At 43.0% G+C, this 23,776-nt stretch overlaps 1 protein-coding gene across 1 annotated transcript in view; it reads left to right on the top strand.

Annotated features, from left to right (window-relative positions):
- LOC126457289 (ras-like GTP-binding protein Rho1) overlaps positions 1–23,776 on the top strand; it is a 292,146-nt gene that overhangs the window by 210,546 nt on the left and 57,824 nt on the right. Inside the window, exon 2 of the mRNA XM_050093461.1 lies at positions 11,126–11,213. Within this exon, the coding sequence (XP_049949418.1) occupies positions 11,126–11,213 (88 nt within the window). The remainder of the gene's footprint in view (positions 1–11,125; positions 11,214–23,776) is intronic.

Here is a 23,776-nt window from a genome sequence, read left to right as displayed (position 1 = left end):
TGTCGGCGATTGATATTTTCCTGGATTCCTGATATTCACGCTACACTCGCCAATGGACGTACTTCATCATTACCTCTGAGATGCTGTGTCACATCGCGCGTGCGCCGACTATAACTCCACGTTAAAACTCACTAAAATCTTGATAACCTGGAATTGTAGCAGCAGTAACAGATGTAGCCGTTGCCTATCGCTGCACCGTATTCTGCGTGTTTACATATTTCTGTATTCGACTACGCATGCTTATACCAGTTTCTTTGGAGCTTTGATGTATTTGACCACGAAAGGTGTCTGTGCAATGTCCCCAGTACGTTTAAAGTGTCAGTCCTGGCCATAACAGCAGTGTAGTGTGTAGTTGTGAGTGCACTACGTCGGAACTGAGTGAATTAAGACGTCGTGTGGTGAGTGCTTCCGTAACCAAGGCAGACAAAATTTTCAAGGGGAATCTTATCGAATATTTATACCGCATACAGTGACAGCTTAAAAAGGACATCCGCAGTGTCACAACGTGGACGAAAGTCTGTCGTGAGTGATCGTGACAGGCCCCTCATGGAGAGGAGAGTGATGAAAGAAACAGGGACGACCAGTGCAAAAGCAGAACTTTATGTCGCATCCGCGAACGTTGTCAGTACAACACCACGAAGCGAGCTCCATAAGCGTGAATACTGAAGGACGATCTAGAACCCAAAAACCACTCATCAGTGACGTAAATGACCCAAACAGGAAAACGCTGTGCCAGAGCCATAAAATCTGGACTAATCGTAAATGGAATAAAGTCTTTTGGTCTCGTGAGTCTTGTTTCACACTGTTTCCAACTTCTGGCCGAGTTTACGTTCCGAGAGTGAATGGTGGCGGAAGTTCGGTGACAATTTGGGCAACCATATGGTGGTATTCCATGGGCGCCATGTTTACTCTTCAAGGTCGTATTGTAAGTAGGCTGTTTAGGTTTTCATGTTGGTAACGCGACGTAGCGCTCTTATGTAAGTAGGCTGCTTAGGTTTTTATGTTGGTAACGCCACGTAGCACTCTGTATGAAAATCACTGACTGTGCTGTGTGCAATCTGTGGCTGGTTGGCATTGTTGGAATATTCGCTATTGTAGAGTTGGGCAAATGGATGTGAACAGCGCGTAGCGTTGCAGCAGTTGGAGGTGAGCCGCCAGCAGTGGGGGATGTGGGGAGAGAGATGGCGGAGTTTTGAAAGCGGACGATCTGGACGTGTGTCCATCGGAAAGAGTAAATTTGTAATACTGGATATCATGAACTGATATATCAAAACTCCGCCATCTCTCTCCCCACATCTATATATATATATATATATATATATATATATATATATATATATATATATATATATCAGTTCATGATATCCAGTATTACAAATTTACTCTTTCCGATGGACACACGTCCAGATCGTCCGCTCTCAAAACTCTGCCATCTCTCTCCCCACATCCCCCACTGCTGGCGGCTCACCTCCAACTGCTGCGTGTGTGTGTGTGTGCGTGTGTGTGTGTGTGTGTGTGTGTGTGTGTGTGTGTGTGTGTGTGTGTTATTGTTAGTCAGGCCTATTCTTTTGTAGGGATTATTGAAAGACAGATTGCGTTGCACTAAAAATATTGTGTGTCAGTTTAGTGTTGATCAGAGTAAGTAGAGAGCGAAATGTCTGAGTAGGTTCAGTTCTGCCCAGCTGTTTGAAAATCAAATGACTTAAGAGGTTTATCAGCACTGTAATTCCTTAAATGTTTCTAAGGGGACGTTTCAGTAATCATGTCAAGGATTATTTAACCATTTTGGCTGGTCAGGTCCATCCGAAGGTAGAATGTTTGATCCCAATTGGTAATGCTGTGCTCCAAGACGATAGGGGCCCTGTTCACAATTGTGACATCGTCCGGTATTGATTTCGGGAGTACGAGGGTGAATTGCCACATCTCAGTATTACTGAGGCTCCCTGGTCTACTTCGGAGAGAAGGTGAGTGATCGCTGTTCAGTTGTATATTGTTGTCTGAATTAGCCACTATATTGCAGGATGTGTGGTACACGGTTTCGTTGAGAACCATACAGGACTTCCTTTCCGAGACTACTGGAAACTACTCTGAATGCCAGTAGGTGTCCTACACTGTATTATGCATGGTAACGTGCTGTGATTTCGATGTTTCCATATTTTTTCCATCACCTGTATTCTCTGAGTATTACTATCAATAAGTAATAATTTTACTATTATTTAGTTCCTATTGCTCGTATAACTTTATTACAAGTTTCGTTAGTATGCCGAAACAGAACTGTATGAGTTAGATCAAGTAACAACTTCGGAAATACTTGCAAAGTAGTAAACGTAAACTTGATGTGTGCGCCCTGGCCGACAGTCGTTATGGACGAACCTCCTAGTGGTCCTCTGCCAATGGCGTCAGTGGATGCAGTACGGAGGGGCATCAGTTTCCGTGACCTGGAGCCGCTGCTATTCGACCAAGTAGATCCTTCACTGGCATTACAAAGCTGAGGTCACCTAGTTCCACGTCAAGGAAAAACACCAGGCAAGACCAGAAATCGAACCCTGGCCCTCCGCATGGTAGACAGCCGCGCTGACATTTTCTTTTCTTTTTTTCTAAGCCACTCAGCTACGGAGGAGGGCACTTCTAAAGAGGACCTGCAATTACCTATAGATGAGTGGTCTACAAATGGCAACCTATGTTCATTCTCGGCATCGCAATTTTGTTAGTACTCGGTCTTCATAACACGGGCAAAGACGTAATCGCTGTTAATTGCAAAGTGGGTCCCAGACTTTGTTTCCTCCCCTGTTGTCCTACCCCCTCTCTTTCACGCTGTTAGAAGTAACGACGCTGCTTCTTCTATTTTGTTTTTGTTTTTTATGATGCTCAGTAGGTCGACAGACAGGGAAACTCTAAACACAAAAAGACGCCTGTTGGCTTACATTTTTGCTATCTCTTTTTTAGAGGTGACGAAGAACAGCCACGTCGAACAAATAGTCCAACAAAGCAAACTATTAACAATAAATTTAATATTCGAGAGAAATAAGTTTTAATGAGTGTTGCGTTTCTTTGAAATTGCAACTATTCATTTCCCAGTTTCTGTTTTTGTACACCAGTAAAGGTATTTAAATGAAAAACATTTTTATAGAAATATTATCGTGTACTTTGTTATGTTTTTATGCGTTTTTAGTATTACTCTGTGATGTAAACTGTTTTATACATTATTGTATTATTTTGTGTATCTAAATGTAGTGTTCACAGGTCCCTCACAATACGTCAGTGTATTGTTCGAAGTGTATTACAATTTTATTTATTACCTAGGCTGGCCCTAGTTTGTAGTTAGCGTGCAGATGTGTACGACAGTCTTGATATGAAATGAACTTACTTGTCTTTCCCAAAGACGTTCTAATGAAGTGTTGAAACTGATACGTCTTTTTTTCTGTTTTCCCAGATGTAATCTCTTTCGGTTTTTATCAACAGGTGGCTCTTTGTTTATTATACAAGGCTCTAAGAGCAAACCTTTTATAATCAGCAAGTAAATCTTGTAAACAATTGGCAGGACACGGTCGCTGCGATCATAACACCGCATCCGCATCAATATTAAGTTAATAGCAATCTGAAGCTGAGGGACCACAAGTCATTAATAGAGCCAGAAACATCAAGCACAGCAGCGAAGGTTTTACTGTTTGGCACTAGTTGGAACAAGAACCAAACCCAGTGGCATGCTGTCCTATTAAACAAACACAAAACGACATCAGAATCTGTGATACTTATGTTGATAATTATATATTGCACGCAATTGAGGACGACAGGACAACAAATAGTTAACAGTGTCATCTAGCTTACCTTCGATGGCTATTGACCCGAAAGTTGAAGGTTCGATTATTGTGCGTCATATCTCAATATTATGAAAGATATGGAAAGATCTGGAACAGGATGAGCACTGCCCTGAGAGATGAAAAGAGAAGCGCTTTTGTTACTTAAGAGCGATGTTGCGACGCGAGTCATCCAATTGGAGCCAAATCGAAAGCGTAGCTCCAACCTATATGCCACAAAGCTTTACATTCGCCTTTTCGGTTTTCATTGGACTAAGCATTTGTTCATTTAAGTACAGTTCAATAGCGTTCCATTCCTTCTTAGTGGACTCATTTGCGCTCGAAAAGAAAGGAAGATTTCGGCTATACGTCCAGCCAAGCATGTTGTCAGTAAACAATTAGCACGGGATCGGATAAAACAGGGTAACAAATTGTCCATTCTTTCTCGACGTACCCGTATCGAAATTTGACTTAATCGATTTAGGGAAATCCCGGAAATCATAAATGTGTGGCCAGAGAGAGATGTGATCGCTCTTCTCTCGAATGAGAGGTTGGTACCCTTGCGTTCTTGTAACCACGTGGTTCTTTTCTTTTAATTTTTCGTTTTTATTTCTGCATTCTTGCGATTCCTCAAAGAAAATTCTCTCATCTAATCAGTTGCATTTTGCCACTCTAAGAGAAAAAGGACCGGCGCACCACGTAGGAATTATCGGAATGAAACGGAAATTGGTAGATGTGATGTAGTACATATACAGACAACAGATGATCATAATTTCAGAGAAATTGGATGATTTATTCAAGAGAAAGAGCTTCACAAATTGACCAAATCAGTAACGTGTTGGTCCGTCTCTGGCTCTTCGGCGTGGCACTGATTGCTAGAGTTGTTGGATGTCGTTTGAGGGATATCGTACCAAATCGTGTCCAACTGGCGCTTTAAATCATCAAAATCTCGAGTTGGTTGGAGTGCCCTGCCTATAATGCTTCAAACGTTCTCAGTTGGGGACAGGTCCTGCGACGTTGCTGGCCAAGACAGGGTTTGACAAGCACAAAGGCAGTAGAAACTCTCATCTTCTGCGGGCGGGCATTCACTTTCTCAAATATGAGCCCCGGATGGCTTGCCATGAAGGGCAACAAAACGGAGCTTAGAACGTTGTCGACGTATCGCTGTGCTGTATTGGTGCCACTGATGATATTAAAAGGGGCTTGCCATAAAATTAAATAGCATCCCAGACCGTCATTCCTGGTTGTCGGGCCACATGGCGGGTGGCAGTCAGGCTGATACCCACAACTGCTCGGTGCGTCTCCAGAAACGTGCTCGCTGATCATCGGGGCTCAGTTTGAAGCGGGCCTCATCAATGAAGACAACTGTACTACAGTCAATGAGTTTCCAGCCTGAAGACTTCTCTGGAGATGCCCCGGACAGTGGTGGGGTGCCAATCTAACTTTCGTCTGCCATACGGCTCGATAACCAGGAGTGATGGTGGGGTTTACCATTTCACTTTGAAACAGGACCGCTTTGTTTATCATCCACGGCACCCTTATAGCACAGCGGTACGCCGATGGTATTCTACGCCCCGTTTAGTAGCCCTTCATAGAAAGCCGTCCTGGGCTTATATTTCAGCAAGATAATGCCCGCCTGCACAAGGCGACAGTTTCTGCTGCTTGTGTTCGTGCTTGTTAAATCCTAATGCCAAGGGCCAGACACGGACCAACGCGTTACTGACTTGCTCAGTTTGTGAAACTCTTTCTCTTGAATAACTCATCCAATTTCTCTGAAATTGTAATCATTTGTTTGATGCTACACCTACATCACATCTATCGATTTCCGTCGCATTCGCATTATTCTTTTGTGGTGCGTGTCTGTTTTTCTTTTTTTTTTATTTATTTAGTTTACTTATACTCTCTAATTTTCAACGTCCAGTTGTGCTGTCTCACCCTACCTTCCAAATGTTTAGATATTTTATTTGCTGGTCTCACCTGCGCCATTCTCTTCATAGACATGTTGTAACCTCCCAACAGTTTATTTTGTAGCCCCGCAATATTAATGGGACTCATATATAACCATTCAATAAGTAACTGACTGTGAATCAAAACGGGTAAATCTAGACGTCAGCAATGCTGGGTCATGGCCCTGAAAAGTCATTCTGAGCAAAATGAAGATTCTTACCTCAATAGTGTCGCCGGATAACGCATATATATCTGCTCCTATAAGAAATTATTCTGGCATAGCCAGTGCAATGCTGGCCACTTGATTTTTCTTTAGGATAATCGGAATGACCATGGGTAGGAAAAATTAGTAAAATCTTTAAATTCAGATGAATGATTGCCAAAGTTATCTTTATAAGAAAGATTATTATTAAACGATTTTTAGAAACATTTACATGGGGCTTGATGTAGCAATAGAACAAAATCAGTTGTTGCAAATTACCTATGCGTACGGCAAAAAATAGTAATAATCCTTGCTTTTACCTTGTACTACATCGCTCAGGCACCGCGATCGTTCTCGACGACCGGCTTTGGCAATTCCAAACAGGACATAAGTGCTCTCTGTAAGCTATACAACTGGACAACTGCTCTCTAAGAGCGACCTGACCCAACCGCTCGACTGCGAGCTACTGCCACTTCTGCTTCCGACACTGCACTCTGGTCTGCGATTCTACTGTAGCATACATCTCGCAGGCAGCGCGTGAGCAATCCATCGAACTTATATCTGCTCGAGTGCGCTAGCAATAAATTCCCTAGTCATGGACCTCTTACAATGAAGAATCATATTCTATACATTGAACCGCATTTATCTGCAAGTTCCGTTCATTTATTTATTTAGTTACTAAAAATCAATTTGATAACTTGTGAGTATGGGTAAGTAATCGAAACCCAATGACGATTGCTAAATATTGCGCCAACTTTTTCGCTTAAGACAAGTAACAGTTTCCTGGTAATACAAAGCTTCAGGAACCCCTGAACAATCTTCGGGGCTAAGGTTTCATTAGCTGCTGCAGGAGCAATCAATGAAGGCTTCGAAGATGCATACTAATATTCCACGACGGTGACTATATTTGCTAATATTGTAAGAACATCAGTACTTTTTCTAAGATCGCTGTCTAAGACACAACAGTCACTCCATGAAAGAAGCAAATACTAAACGGGAATGCCTTATTTCTTAGGTCCAATAACTGTGCTGGGTGTTCTATTCACCAAATAAAGAAGGCTCCCAACATAAAAATAGCAGGGAGCGAACCCCTTGCTCTCGCTGTATTGATGAGGTGAGCTTGTATGCCGTAAATGTCTTCTCATAGGGCATTATTAAACTAAAACGTAAATAATATTAGTAACACGATGAGCAAAAGTTAACAAACTTTTACTCAGATAATATCACCCAAAAATACTGAACTTTTGTGTTATGACAAGGTCTGATATTAATTTAAAAGTTCTGAACACTTGTCTAACACAACTCAGTGAACGATGACTAACTAATCTAAATGTTGTTCAGCCAGGATTACTGTCAGTAACAGCTTCTAAGTTCAGGCTGTTAATAGACACAAACTGTGACACCGGCTGTGCCATCATCACTCGTTGACTGCTGCTGGTTGATAACTGCGACAACTGCTGCATCTGTTTGGCAACTGCGCAAAGTGCCGAGTGAAGCTGTGTGTCCGCTTACGTCTGTAATCTACGAAAGAATGTTTGTCTCCGAACTATTTGATGGATGAAGGAAGTCGTCTCTGGTATCAGCGGCCTCTGTGGCGTCAGACAGGACTACAACCGTGTGGATCGTCACGTCACGTTACATCAAAACATTCCACAATGTATTTCAAACGACAGCACTCACACAGGTCGTCAACGGACAGTCAAGTCACGTCACACCAAGATTTGTCGGTTAGGAAGTTTTGACGCTATCGTCGTCTGCTAACATCGGAATATAACTTATGTTCGTCGTGCTCACTCATATTATTGTAGGGGATTTTGTGCTTTTGTCTCTTCTTAAACATTATTCTTATTAGTTTGCTTTGTTTTTCTGGCAAATTGCAAATGTTCCATGACAACTTGGATGTATTTTAGTGTTCTTCCAAAAGTGAGATCAGGTATGTGGAACATTCACAACAACAGAACAGAGTTGACGCCAGTAACGTATGTAAATAAGAACGTAAGGTGATGAAGCAGATTTCATTAAATACCATTTTAAGTAATAACATCAGTTCTGATGAAGGAGAAAAACGCAGCTTTTTATGATGTAATTAGTTGCGTAAGGGAAAACATAATGAATAAGGTAAATAGCCTCTATTTACTCCCTTATAAATATTTTTGATGTGTTTATATGTATATATTTTCAGAAGCAAATGGATGTCAGTGTTTTGAATTGTTGTTTCACTTCTCACCACTTTACCACACAAAACTAATGGATGACATATATTACGAAGTTTGCTTTGGCCATTAATAAATTTTAGCTTTGTTTATTTCCGCAAGTTCGACATTGTACTCCGACTTTTTGTATCACGGACGGTAACTCATAACTTTACTTTCATCATTAGGTACTGGGGTAAGGGATTGGACGTGACATGATGTGACGTGACTATCTAGTACGAATCGGCCGTTGTGGCCGAGCGGTTCTAGGCGCTTCAGTCAGGAACCGCGCTGCTGCTACTGTCGCAGGTTCGAATCCTGCCACGGGCATTGATGTGTGTGATGTCCTTAGGTTGGTTAGGTTTAAGTAGTTCTAAGTTCTAGGGGACTGACGACCTGAGATGTTAAGTCCCATAGTGCTCAGAGCTATTTGAACCATTTTAAATCGTTTCGCGGAAGCATTACAAAGCTCCTGTTAAGTGTACGCTCTCAATGAGACCGCGCTCGCTAATCATCGCCGATTTTGTTCAGATTTGTAGTGCATCTAGAGCTTGACCAGAAATAAAAATCACAAACGTGGGAGCTGCAGGCGCAGCGTTAAGGAAAAGAAGCATTTGTGGCGTTTTTCGATGTAAATATGACCGTCTTACTTATTGTTTCAGGGCACTGCTCGGTGCGGTAGGAAGAGTACAAAAGAGTACGTGAGTCGTGCGTTCGAGTTCCTATGTGGAAATCCTTTTTCCTTCATTTTTGTCCATTTTTACATGAGCTGTACTGCAAATGAACCAAAATAATGCTCCGTTTATTGCTTTTATTAATATTTCTGTAGAAAAAGCATGAAAGCACAGGTAAGGGAAAATTTGGGAACTGCAAATAAATTTCCGGCAGTGTATTACAAGGCATACTCGAAGACTTCGTATATACACTGAAGCACCAAAGAAACTGACATAGGCATGCGTATTCCAATACAGAGATATGTAAACAGGCAGAATACGGCGCTGCTCACGGCGACGCCTATATAAGGCAACAAGTGTCTGGCACAGTTGTTAGATCGGCTACTGCTGCTACAGTGGTAGGTTATCAAGATTTAAGTGAGTTGGAACGTGGTGTTATAGTCGGCGCACGATCGATGGGGCAGAGCATCTCCGACGGAGCGATGAAATGGGGATTTTCCCGTACGACCTATTCACGAGTGTACCATGAATATCAGGAATCCAGTAAAACATTAAATCTCCGACATCGCTGCGGGCGGAAAAAGATCCGGCAAGAATGGGACCAACAACGACTGAAGAGAATCGTTCAACGTGACAGAAGAGTAATCCATCCGAAAATTGGTGCAGATTTCAGTGGTCGGACATCAACAAGTGTCACCGTGCGAACAATTCAACGAAACATCATCCATACGGATTTTCGGAGCCGGAGGCCCATTCGTGTACCCTTGATGACTGCACGACACAAAGCTTAACGCCTTGCTCGGGCCTGTAACACCGACATTGGATTGTTGATGGCTGGAAACATGCTGTTTGGTCGCACGACTCTAGTTTCAAATTGTATCGAGAGGATGGACGTGTACGGGTATGTAGACAACCTCTCGAATCCATTAACCATGCATGTTAGCAAGGGACTGTTCAAGCTGGTGGACACCCTGCAATAGTATGGGGCGTGTGCACCAGGAGTGAAATGGGGCCCCTGATACGCCTAGATACGATTCTGACAGGTGACACGTATGTAAGTATCCTGTATGATCACCTGTATATGCATTCATGTTCATTGCGCATTCCGACGGAGTTGGGAAATGTCAGCAGGACAGTGCGACACCCCATTCGCCTAGAATTGATATAGAGTGGCTCCAAGAATACTCTTCTGGCCTTAAACACTTCAGCTGGCCACCAAACACCCGAGATAGGAACATTATTGAGCATATCTGCGATGCCTTGCAACGTGCTGTTCAGAAGATTTATCGACAGCCCTGCACGGTTCATGCTCTCAGTTGCCTCCAGCACTACTTCAAACATTAGTCGCGTCCATGCCATGTCGTGTTGCGGCACTTCTGCGTGACCGCGGGGGCCCTACACGATATTAGACAGGTGTACCAGTTTCTTTGGCGCTTCAGTGTTAAATTGGATCCTTTTATTACTTTACAGTTGATGATTGACATGTAAAAACAGGAGAGCTTTATTGTATGCGTACATTTGCCAACGTCTGCTGGAATGTCAAAATGAGACAAACGAAAGTCTTGTACACTTTAAGTGCGGTCTCTTTTTGGAAAGCTATTTTCAGAGTCCCCGTGGGCACTGTTATTACAGTCATCTCTTGGTAACTATTTGCCATTTTCTTTTGCCTTTTCTTTTCATCCCTTTTTACGAAGATATTAATAAAAACAATATATTGAGCGCTACTTCGGTTTATTCGCAGTGTGAGTAACGCAAAAATAGAAAATAAAAAACATAAAAAATTCTCTCATAGGGAACACGCTATAACATTCCGTATTCTTTCCGCTGTGCAAGCGCTGCCTTGGAAGTACTTTATCAGAAATGGTTGATGCGTCACACGAGCCGTGTCAAATGGCTTTTTTTCCAAAGCACTTTGAATTCTGGAGCTCCTACTTCTGTCACTTTCAGCTCTAGCCAATCCCTGCTTATCGGTAGTGTGGATGAGATTGGTGTTGGAGAGTAGGATGGACGGATGGAGAGGGCTGTATGGGCGCACGACGGCAAGGTCTTCAGCGCCCGCTCAGTAACAGATTGCGACGGGAGTAGGGGCGGCTCTATTGTGAGGTAACTACGTGGAGCCACGCTGGAGACTATTCTGTTGTTTGGCACCCCGTGTGCGTATAGCTGTGTTGCGTAGCTTGTGGAGCACGCAGCACTGTGCATCACGTGAACCTACGACAGCTAAATAATTTACAGTACAACGGTCTCAATTTTCAGAGTGCAGATGGTGAAGAGGTCGGAGCTGTAGCTGCAGCGAGCGTTCTCTTGTTGCAGGTGTACACGCCGACTGGCTTCGAAAAGTACGCGTCGACGTACAACGTGGCGGACTATCGGATCCGCTTCGCCGTCTGGGACACGTCTGGTGAGTGCGCATGCGCGGCGCGCCACCTGCACAAAGCGCGCTGCCAGCCCGCCGGCTGCCCGCCTTTCACAGCCGCAGCCGCCTTCCCGGTCGCTCGCTTAAGTAAGCGTGGCGCGCGGGCGCGGGCGCGCCCTCATTGTGGCCCGAGATTACTTGTTACGGAGCGCGACCCAGGTGTGTGCACATGAAAGCGCTCTTAGAAGCGATGCCCCTTCTCACCTGCCTGCTGCGCTATTCATGAAATCGCCCCCACATATAGGATGAGCGTGGAAGCCAGACACATCAGAACAGCGATCGATACGGCCAGAAACGGAGATGGAAGTCTGTGAGGACTGTCACCAGACCAACAGAACATCGTCTGGAAAGATTAATCAAAAAGATGCCGATGGTTATAGTCAGAAGCCAGGAACGATAGTTAAATACATGTCGAACAAGCTGTTACTAGAATTTCCTTTGCATACTTCGAACGAATCTGATAGTTTTATAGGGTTATTACCTTTCAAAATCACCCCAGACATATACTGTAAAATACCGGGTGATCAAAAAGTCAGTATAAATTTGACAACTTAATAAAACACTGAATAATGTAGACAGAGAGCTAAAAATTTACACACATGCTTGGAATGACATGAGGTTTTATTAGAACAAAAAAAAAACAAAGTTTACAAAATGTCCGACAGATGGCGCTGGACAGCAAAACGTCAGTGACTGCTACCGTGACGGGTGAGAGGTACGCCGATATGTTACAGAATCGCATCATCCCCAGCCTGACTGATAAATACCTGCTGGAACGTACGATGTTTATGCAGGTTGGCGCTCCACTCCATATTGCTAGACGCGTGAAAGATATCTTGCGCGCGTCGTTTGGTGATGATCGTGTGCTCATCCGCCACTTTCGTCATGCTTGGCCTCCCAGGTCCCCAGATCTCAGTCCGTGCGATTATTGGCCTTGCGGTCACCTGAAGTCGCAAGTGTATCGAGATCGACCGACATCTCTAGGGATGCTGAAAGACAACAGCCGACGCCAATGCCTCACCATAACTCCGGACATGCTTTACAGCGCTATTCACAACATTATTCCTCGACTACAGCTATTGTTGAGGAATGATAGTGGACACATTGAGCATTTCCTGTAAGGAACATCATCTTTGCTTTGTCTTACTTTTTTATGCTAATTATTGCTATTCTGATCAGATGAAGCGCCATCTGTCGGACATTTTTTGAACTTTTGTATTTTTTTAGTTCTAATAAAACCCCATGTCATTCCAAGCATGTGAGTCAAGTTGTATCTCTCTATCTACATTATTCCGTGATTTATTCAGTTTTCAAATTTATCCTGACTTTTTGATCACCAGGTATTTAACACTTTTGACTTTCCAGTGATTGTACAACAATGTTGGTCCCCGCCTAATTCCGCGCTATACATCGCTGCGTTCGTCAGTCCGAAATCTGGTTTTGAAGTGGCCGGCTCTCCACGCTTGTCTGTCTTGCGCAAGCCTCTCCTTCTCTGCATTAATCCTGTATTACCAGCCTCCCGTCAAATTTACGATTGCGGTCGGTATCTCTCTGTGCTTCCCGCCAATCTGGACACACTAGTGACACGTGCTCATGAGTGCCTTCATGGAAAACATAGTTGTTAACAGTACCTGAATTATTCATTGCCTGACACCAGCGGTTTGCTGGCACTGGTGCCTTTGTCGTGAATATTACGAATGTTTGCTAATGGTGTGCCCGTTTTGTAATACTCGCCATACTTATTATATCGTTTAGAATTTCTCATTGTGGCATCGTACGTGAAGTATCAAGCTTTCACAGTTGGGAGAGTGTTAGGCTGTAACACATAGGTCCTCATCAGTGCAAATCCCGTCCTTTGCTGCTAAAATTAGCGCAGTGTGGGTGGTTCTGAGTTTAATATACTGGGCGATTAGCTTTAAGAAGCTGATGAAGACATAATGGGGAATTTAGTGAAGAGGAAGATTTTCTTCAACAAGTTAACGTTGTATGTGCAGATGACAGTGATGTAGACACAGGCGCTGAAATAGCAAATGACGACCCTGTTGAAGAATGCCGGGGTGACCGTCAAAGAAAGCAGAAGACTATCTACTCATTTTGTGGATACATATCTTGGAGTCATAATAATTATAGTAATGCGTGACTAGTGCATACCATAAATTACGACTTCTTTTCCCACAACATTTGGAGCAGTCAAATTGTCATTATAGAATATAAAAAAGGGCACTTTGTACCTATTTTGTATGTAACATACCAATGGAGATCTAATAACTGACTAGCGAATAACATACAAATTACGACTTCCTTTAAATAAAATCTGGAGTAGTAAAATTAGCAGTGCTTTAATGCTAACGTAACCCTTCCCCCCTCCCCCTCCAGTATTCTGCAGTTAATATTACAACCTGCATTCACTTGAGCCTGCTTATCACCTTAAAGTCTTGGTCACCATTTACTATTTCTACCCCCTACACTTTCCTCCAGCGACAACGTCATTATTTTTTGAATTCTCATGGCGTGTTACATCAACCGATCCCTTCTTTCAGTCAGGTTGAGCCATAAATTTCTTTTCCTCCCGAACGAATCGTCACCTCTTCAGCAGCTACCCGATCCGCTCAACTGATCTTCAACGTTCTGCTGTAGCACCATATTTTAAAAATTTCTATTCTCTTTTTCTCTGTGTCGCTTATCGTCCGTGTGTCATATCGATATAACTCTAGAATCATACAAATATTTACAGAAACAACATCCTAATATTTACCGGGTGATAAAAGTCAGTATAAATGTGATGATTTAATAAACCACCGAATAATATAGATAGAGACGTAAAAATTGACGCACATGCTTGGAATGACATGGGGTTTTATTAGAACAAAAAAAAGTTCACAAAATGTCCAACAGATGGCGCTGGACAGCAAAACGTCAGTGACTGCGCATGACAATCGTGTACAAAAGGAGCTGTAATGAGAGAGAGAATCAGATGCGCCAGCAGTCGCAGCATGTTGACGTTATTTGAAAAGGCGCTTTTAGTGAAGCTGTATTATCAGAATGGGGAATGTGCTAGTTCAGCGTTACGATCCTATCGCGATAGGAAGGGGATTCGAACGGGTAAAGGTCCGTTGACAAATGCAGCTGTGGCGAGAATGATTTCGGAGTTCGAAGGTACGGGTTGTTTAGACGATACACCCCGTAGTGGCCGACCGAGCACAAGGCGTAATGCTGCTGAGACAGTTCAGGAAGAAATGGAGACTGTAGCGGGTTCGACTATGCACGGGGAAGTCAGCGCTCGTGCAGTCGGACGTCGCACCGGCATTCCATACACTACTGTTTGGTTGACACTGAGGCGTACCCTCCGACGCTATCCGTACAAAATCCATCGGCATCAAGAACTGCTACCTGGCGATTTAGTGAAGAGGAGGGCATTTGCGGTGTGGGCGTTTCAAAAGATGGCAAAAGATGACAGTTGGTTGAGTAACCTGTTGTGGACCGACGAAGCTCATTTCACGCTCCGAGGGTCTGTAACGCCCACAACTGCAGAATTTGGGCTACCGAAAATCCTAGAACTGTCGTGGAAACTCCATTGCACGATGAGAAAGCCATGGTATGGGTTGGATTTACCACATCTACCGTTATCGGGCCTTTTTTCTTCGAGGAAATGCGTGATTCTGGTTTTGTAACTACTACCGTGACTGATGAGAGGTACGCCGATGTGTTACAGAATCACATCATCCCCAGCCTGGCTGATAAACACCTGCTGGAACGTACGATGTTTATGCAGGATGGCGCTCCACTCCATATTGCTAGACGCGTGAAAGATCTCTTGCGAGCGTTGTTTGGTGATGATCGTGTGCTCAGCCGCCACTTTCGTCGTGCTTGGCCTCCCAGGTCCACAGATCTCAGTCCGTGCGATTATTGGCTTTGGGGTTACCTGAAGTCGCAAGTGTATCGTGATCGACCGACATGTCTAGGGATGCTGAAAGACAACATCCGACGCCAATGCCTCACCATAACTCCGGACATGCTTTACAGTGCTGTTCACAACATTATTCCTCGACTACAGCTATTGTTGAGGAATGATGGTGGACACATTGAGCATTTCCTGTAAGGAACATCATCTTTGCTTTGTCTTATTTTTTTATGCTAATTATTGCTATTCTGATCAGATGAAGCGCCATCTGTCGGACTTTTTTTGAACTTTTGTATTTTTTTAGTTCTAATAAAACCCCATGTCATTCCAAGCATGTGAGTCAAGTTGTACCTCTCTATCTAGATTATTCCGTGATTTATTCAGTTTTCAAATTTATCCTGACTTTTTGATCACCCGGTATTTAACACTTACTTTCCAGTGATTGTACAACAATGTTGGTCCCCGCCTAATTCCGCGCTATACATCGCTGCGTTCGTCAGTCCGAAATCTGGCTTTGAAGTGGCTGGCTCTCCACGCTTGTGTGTCTTGCGCAAGCCTCTCCTTCTCTGCATTAATCCTGTATTACCAGCCTCCCGTCAAATTTACGATTGCAGTCGGTATCTCTCTGTGCTTCCCGCCAATCTGGACACATTAGTGACACGTTCTCATGAATGCCTTCATGGAAAACATAGATGTTAACAGTACCTGAATTATTCATTGCCTGACACCAGCGGTTTGCTGGCACTGGCGCCTTTGTCGTGAATATTACGAATGTATACTAATGATGTTCCTGTTTTCTAATACTCGCCATACTTATTATATCGTTTAGAATTTCTCATTGTGGCATCGTACGTGAAGTATCAAGCTTTCACGGTTGGGAGAGTGTTAGGTTATAACACATAGGTCCTCATCAGTGCTTATCTCGTCCTTTGCTGCTAAAATTAGCACAATGTGGGTGGTTCTGAGTTTGATATACTGGGCGATTAGCTTTAAGAAGCTGATAAAGACGTAATGGGGAATTTAGTGAAGAGGAAGATTTTCTTCAACAAGTAACGTTGTATGTACAGATGACTGTGATGTAGACCAAGGCGCTGAAATAGCAAATGACGACTTGGTTGAAGAATCCCTGGGTGACCGTCGAAGAAAGCAGAAGACTCTCCCTCATTTTGTGGATACATACTCTTGGAGTCATAATAATTATAGTAATTTGTAACTAGTGCATATCACAAATTACGACTCTTTTCCCAAAACATCTGGAGCAGTCAAACTGTCATTATAGAATATAAGACGGGGCATTTGGTAACAACTTTGTATGTAACGTACCAATGGAAATCTAATAACTGACAATCGAATAACATACAAATTATGACTTCCTTTGAATCAAATCTGGAGTAGTACAATTAGCAGTGCCTTAATAGTAACGTAACCTCCCCCCCCTTCCCCCTCCAGTATTCTGCGGTTAATGTTACACCCTAAATTCACAATAAAGTCTTGGTCACTATTTATTCTTTTTACCCCCTACACTTTCCTCCAGCGACAACTTCATTATTTTTTGAATCTCAACCGATCCCTTCTTTTAGTCAGGTTGTGCCATAAATTTCTTTTCCTCCCGAACGAATCGTCACCTCTTCAGCAGCTACCCGATCCGCTCAACTGATCTTCAGCATTCTGCTGTAGCACCATATTTTAAAAGCTTCTATTCTCTTTTTGTCTGTGTCGCTTATCGTCCGTGTGCCATATCGATATAACTCCAGAATCATACAAATATTTACAGAAACAACATCTTAATATTTATAATCGATGCTACCATGTCTTTTTTCTTACTACTGTGATTCAGCATTTTGTATCCTACTTAGTTGTATCATGATTCATTTTTTTGCTTTCCAAATAGAAAAGCATCCATCTGCAACCCATTTCCCAATATGATTTCGTCACCATCGTTTGATTTAATTCGAATGCTTTCCATTACCCTTGCTTAACTTTCATCGCTGGTCACCTTACAATCTCTCTCCAAGACGCTACCCATTCTGTACAGTTGATCTTCCAAGAACTTTATTGTCTCTGAGAGAATTACGTTGCCATAAGCACATCATAAACTTTTTATTTCTTCTCCCAGCTCTTTAATTCCCTTACCAGATATCTCCTTATTTTGCTGGACTGTATGCTCAGTATACAGATTGAATAACTAACAATTCCTGCATCCCTTTCCTGTCCTTCTCTTCCAACCGCAGTATGGTTTCTGTACAAGCTGTAGATAATCTTTCGTTCCCCGTATTTCATATCTGCTACCTACATAATATCATACAGGTAACTCTGTTCTACATTATTAAAACTTTCGGTAAATCTACATTAGCCATAAAAGTGCGTTTGCCCGTTTCCACTCTATCTTCTATCTCATGTCTCATAGTCAGTACTGCCTCGAATTTTCCTGCATTTTTCGGTAATCAAAACTGATCTTCTCCAACGTTGGCTTTTACCAGTCTTTCTATACTTTCGTGAAACAATATCTGCATCTACATCTACATGCACACTCTGCAAATCACATTTAAGTGCCTGGCAGAAGCTTCATCGAACCACCTTCACAATTCTCTATTATTCCAATCTCGTACAGCACGCGGAAAGAATGAACACCTATATCTTTCCGTACGAGCGATGATATCCCTTATTTTATCGTGGTGATCGGTTCTCCCTATGTAGGTCGGTGTCAAGAAAATATTTTCGCATTCTGAGGAGAAAGATGGTGATTGGAATTTCGTGCGAAGATTCCGTCGCAACGAAAAACGCCTTTCTTTTAATGATTTCCAGCCAAAATCCTATATCATTTCTGTGACACTCTCTCCCATATTTCGCGATAATACAAAACGTGCTGCCTTTCTTTGAACTTTTTTGATGTACTCCGTCAGTCCTATCTGATAAGTATCTCACACCGCGCCGCAGCATTCTAAAAGAGGACGGACAAGCGTAGTGTAGGCAGTCTCTTTGGTAGGTCTGTTACTTTTTCTAAGTGCCCTGCCAATAAAACGCAGCCTTTGGTTAGCCTTCCCCACAACATTTTCTGTGTGTTCCTTCCAATTTAAGTTGTTCGTAATTGTAATACCTAGGTATTTAGTTGAATTTACGTCTTTTAGATTGGACTGATTTATCGTGTAACCGAAGGTTAACGAGTTCCTTTTAGCGCTCATGTGGATGACCTCACACTTTTCGTTATTTAATGTCAACTGCCACTTTTCGCAACATTCAGATATATTTTCTAAATCGTTTCGCAGTTTGTTTTGCTCTTCTGATGACTTCATTAGTCGATAAACGATAGCGTCATCTGCAAACAACCGAATACGGCTGCTCAGATTGTCTCCCAAATCGTTTATATAGATAAGTAACAGCAAGGGGGCTGTAACACTACCTTGGGGAACGCCTGAAATCACTTCTGTTTTACTCGATGACTTTCCGTCAATTACTACAAACTGTGACCTCTCTGACGGGAAATCGCAAATCCAGTCCCTTAACTGAGACGATATTCCTCCATAAGAACGCAATTTCACTACGAGCCGCTTGTGTGGTACAGTGTCAAAAGTCTTCCGGAAATCCTGGAATACGGAATCCATCTGAAATCCCTTGTCAATAGCACTCAACACTTCATGTGAATAGAGAGCTAGTTGTGTTTCACAGGAACGATGTTTTCTAAACCCATGTTGACTGTGTGTCAATAGAACGTTTTCTTCGAAGTAATTCATAATGTTCGAACGCAGTATATGTTCTAAAATCCAGGTGCATATCGACGTTAACGATATGGGTCTGTAGTTTAGTGGATTACTCCTACTACCTTTCTTGAATATTGGTGTGACCAACACGTATTAATATTTTACAACCATGAGCTACTGAAATGATTCTCACTTATCGGCATCTGACTTCTTTTGTACTGGTATGAGGTGGTACATTTGTATCAAATTCAGTCCTCTGCAAGTCACCCTGTATTTCACTTCAAGCGTCTGCCTTTTGCAACTACCCTATATACAACGATAACACCCATCCACAGCCTCATTACGATTCCGACGTTATTCGCTAGATCGTTTTGAACTGTAGGAGACCTGTGATACACTCTTGGAGTGTGTGAGAAATAATTTTCACATCCGACACTTCTTCCTCTTCTGAAGAACGTGCTGACGTCTAAAAAAAAAAAAAAATAAGACGCATTACGGAAGTCAATAACTTCTGTTTCAACATTTGCAGGTTTGTCTGTTGCTTCCTGCATCTCATGGACGATCAGAGAAGGGGCGCGTTTCACAGGGTTGCTGTTTGCGTAATCAGTGTTTCTGGTAAAAAGTCGGTTCCGTAGCTACTTCACGAGCTAATGGGGCATATGGCTCATTGCTATAAACGGAAAACAAGATTTACTTTAAAAACTGTGCAAACACAGTAAAGGCCTATTTAGAGCCATTCCCTTGAATCAGAGACAACTGAACAAAGCGGATGGTTATAACAAATTAAAGTGCAGCTATTCACAGACGTCAAGTGTGGGCTGTAACTAGTGTATGGCAGCGAAACTTGGCAGAATTTCTGATGCGTTAATGGCGAAACGATTTACGCTGGAAAAAAATAGTTCCAATTGTGATCGCTAGTTTGCTACGGTCGCAGGTTCGAATCCTGCCTCGGGAATGGATGTGTGTGATGTCCTTAGGTTAGTTAGGTTTACGTAGTTCTAAGTTCTAGGGGACTGATGACCACAGATGTTAAGTCCCATAGTGCTCAGAGCCATTTGAACCATTTGAATTATGGGCATTATCTACTAGAACAACAAGAAATCATCCGCCCTTGAAGGTTGCGTTAACCAGGTCTGTCACTGGGCGAGCGACATGAGGCGTTGCCCCCATCTTGCATGAAGACAGTGGTTGCCACTGTACAACGAGATACTGGTAACGTCTAGCCGGCATGGTACCCCTGACAGGCCCTTCGGTGGTATTCTCTTCAAAGAAGAACGGACCGAGAGTAAAAGATGCTTGTGAATCCACACTACACAATCACTTTTGGTGAGTGCAGTGGCTCTTTGTGCACAACACGCGATTCAACAGTACTTCGAATTCTGGATTTCTGTGTATTCACTTCACTGTGTAGTGTAAAATGTGTCTCAACACTCCATAGAACACTGCCTTGTTATGTTTCATCAGTTTCGATCCGTGCCGGGAACCGAAGAGCAAATTTAGAACGTTGCTGCGGATCATGAGGTTTCAGTTGCTGCACCATATGGATCTTGTACGGATATTCATGTAATATAGGCCGCAGAACTTTACGTACTGTTGACCATGGAACGGGCCATTCTCGTGACACTGCACGAGCGCTAGTACTACCAGGGCACGTGCTGCATGGTCAGTTACAACAACAGCTACGTCGTCAATGACTTCCACCGGCATACAAAGTCTTTCTCTTCGAGGTTCCACAAAGCTAAGACGTGTTTTCGAATTTAATTAACCAACTAAACTAAACTCCTTCCGAACAGGCCTCGGAACACCCTAACGCTACTGACCGACCGCCGTGTCACCCTCACTCTATAAGCGTCACTGGATGCGGAAATGGAGGGGCGTGAGGGCAGCATACCGCTCTCCCAGCCGTTGTCAGTTTTCGTGGCCGGAGCCGCTACTTCTCACGTAGCTCCTCAATTTGCCTCACAAGGGCTGAGTGCACCCCACTTGCCAACAGCGCTCGGCAGACCGGGTTGTCACCCAAGTGCAATCCAGGCCCGGCAGGGCTTAACTTCGGTGGTCTGACGAGAACAGATGTTACCACTATGGCAAGGTCGTTGGCTTCGAATTTAATTATCATCTTCCTTAAGCCACTTAATGACATCATACATCGGGCCTCTGCTCAGATCTCTCAGTCGTTGATACTCTCTCAATGCAGCACTGTAATCGCTGCCGTTCACGTAAAACAGTTTCAGTTACAGCGTACGGACTCTCTTCTCGATAGTCGTACTGTTCACTCACTTCATGGCTTCTCAAATACAGCGTGCCTGTCGTACTGTCTTCTAAACGGTATACAGCGCTAGATTTGCACCTGCTGGCGAAAATTGGAACTAAGTTTTTCCAGCATAAATCGCTTCCATATTAACGCATATCTGCCAAGTTTCGTTGCCGTACGATTATTACAGCCCACGCTTAATCTCTTTCAGTAGCTGCAAAGTAATTGTAACCACTCCGTACAGTTGAGAAAGAGGACGTCTCAGTTCTTTAAATGGTTCAAATGGCTCTGAGCATTATGGAACTTAACATCTGATGCCATCAGTCCCCTAGAAATTATAACTACTTAAACCTAACTAACCTAAGGACATCACACACAACTTTGCCCTAGGCAGGATTCGAACCTGCGACCGTAGCGGTCGCGCGGTTCCAGACTGAAACGCTCGGCAACAACGGCCGGCCGTCTCAGTTCTAAACAGTCGTAAACACAAGGTTATTTGCTTTACTAAGTAGCTTTCACATCTGGTACAACTCTCAGTCAGATGCTGTCATGTAATGATTGTGTTACGTGCCTTTCTACATAAAGGGTCGTCATACACGTTCTTTGTGCGTGAAAATACGAAAACAACCACACGCTACAAGGAACAAAATCGACGTTCCTTCTGCAGAGCCAATGTACCGTCGTCTGCTGCGCCTTAATGACGTACAGAGGCCGTCCACATCTGCTTTGTTACAACACTGTCCGGCAAAAAAGGCACAAATTTCAACACTTCGCTGTCTATTTTAAGCGTGCGCGGTTAACTCAGAATTTTTCCTATGCCAAGAAACCACAGAGTCCGATGGGTACAGCAGGAGCTGCCGTATTGTTTCTTCAGACACACTTTGTTCTTTGTACCAAAGTCAACAGTCACGAAAAAAATCGATTCCACAATAAATGGGAAGCACGCGATAACTTTTAATCATTTTCATGAACACATATATCGTTTATTGATTGACCAAAGCTAACAATTTAATACTTAACAGGTAAACAAAACCACAGGGAATCGTGCTGTACCCAACTAACTCCCCAGCGCACTGAGGTGAACAGCGTTCCCTCAGCGTCCACTAGACAAACCCACGACTGGAAGCAGTCCGCCGCGAGATGTACGATGTGGTTATAATTAAAGTGTATCTACTCACAGACGTCGAATGTGCGCTGTAGTCATCGTATGGTAGCGAAACTTGGTAGATATTCTAATGCGTTAATGCGGAACCGATGTACGCTGGAAAAAATTTGTTGACATTTTGGCCACCACGTGCAAATCTGGCCCCGTGACTGCGAGAAAGACGTATAGAAACGTCTGCAAATGCCGTGGATTAGGAACGGGATGTGGGAAGAAAGGGTCAAACAAGTGAGAAAGACATAACGTTGATTTTATCATTACTGCCAATAATACAAATTGTTCAATACGAGCAAAGGAGATGTCGACGAGGTGCTTTACAGCGCCAGATTTGCACCTGGTGGCCAAAGTTGGAACTAATTTTTTCCAGGGAAAATCCGTTCCACATTAACGCATTAGAATAACTACGAAGTTTCGCTGCCGTATGATAACTACAGCCCACAGGGGATCTCTGTGTGTAGCTGCACTGTAATTTATTATAGTCATCTAGCATCATAATGCATCACTCCATAAATTCTTCTTCAAGTGCACTAAACGCCAATGACTGCTCTGCGTGTTTCACTCTAACAAGGGGAGGCCGCCAATTGTGAAATTCAGATTACATTCATACTGCGCATAATAAAAGCTCATGGCCAGAGGTGTAATGTGGCAAAGCACCAAGATGCACTTCTCAGCCGTTGTCGAGAAAATCGACAGTTAAAAGAACCGTTGCGGTGAAATAACTACGATTAATAACTTTCTACAGCGTCGTGACGCAGCGGTAAGTGCTCGGGTTCGTAATCCGAAGGTCGCCGGATCGAACCTCGCGCCATGCAATTTTTTTTTATTATTAATTTTTTGTAAATTATATATATATATATATATATATATATATATATATATATACTATTAATGAATTGTTTATGCATGTTGCTGAAGGCGGATCGCTCTCGAATTGTACCGCCTCCATTTTTCCCTTTTTTTAACAGGGTGTACCAAAGCTCTCCCGTCCGCACTGATTTTCGAGGATGTTATAAGCTGCGCTAGGAACCGCATCTACCTTCTGTCGAAGTTAGCACGCAACTACGCTGTTATGCGGCGGCTCGTTTCGGCCCATTCAACATCTGTCCTTCAAGTGTAACGAGCGAGTAACGGAGTTTATATTTCATACCTGCCACAGCAAATTTGTGTTCGTGGGGTCTCGATTCTAATTCGAACGTTTGACTTACGCTATACGTATTCGTTTCGGAATATCGTTTCTACGTCTTCCGTTAACTATACGTGGATAACATTATGAAGATAATTAATAACATTTGTGAAATACAACTTTGTTTGCGGAAAACATAATGATGTTCGAAGTCGCCAGTTATTCCACGACAAACGACTTTCAACAACTTATTATATGCATAATTGTTGTAACTGATTGCCGGGAATTATATATATATATATATATATATATATATATATATATATATATTTGAATTACAAAAAACAAATACTAAAAAAAAAGCCGCATGCCGCGAGATTCGATCCGGCGATCTTCGTATTACGAAACCGAGC

Source organism: Schistocerca serialis, chromosome 2 (assembly GCF_023864345.2).
Source record: "Schistocerca serialis cubense isolate TAMUIC-IGC-003099 chromosome 2, iqSchSeri2.2, whole genome shotgun sequence".
Taxonomy (NCBI): Eukaryota; Metazoa; Arthropoda; class Insecta; order Orthoptera; family Acrididae; genus Schistocerca; species Schistocerca serialis.
The sequence above is the reverse complement of the archived record's forward strand: the minus strand, read 5'-3'. Positions and strand labels throughout refer to the sequence as shown.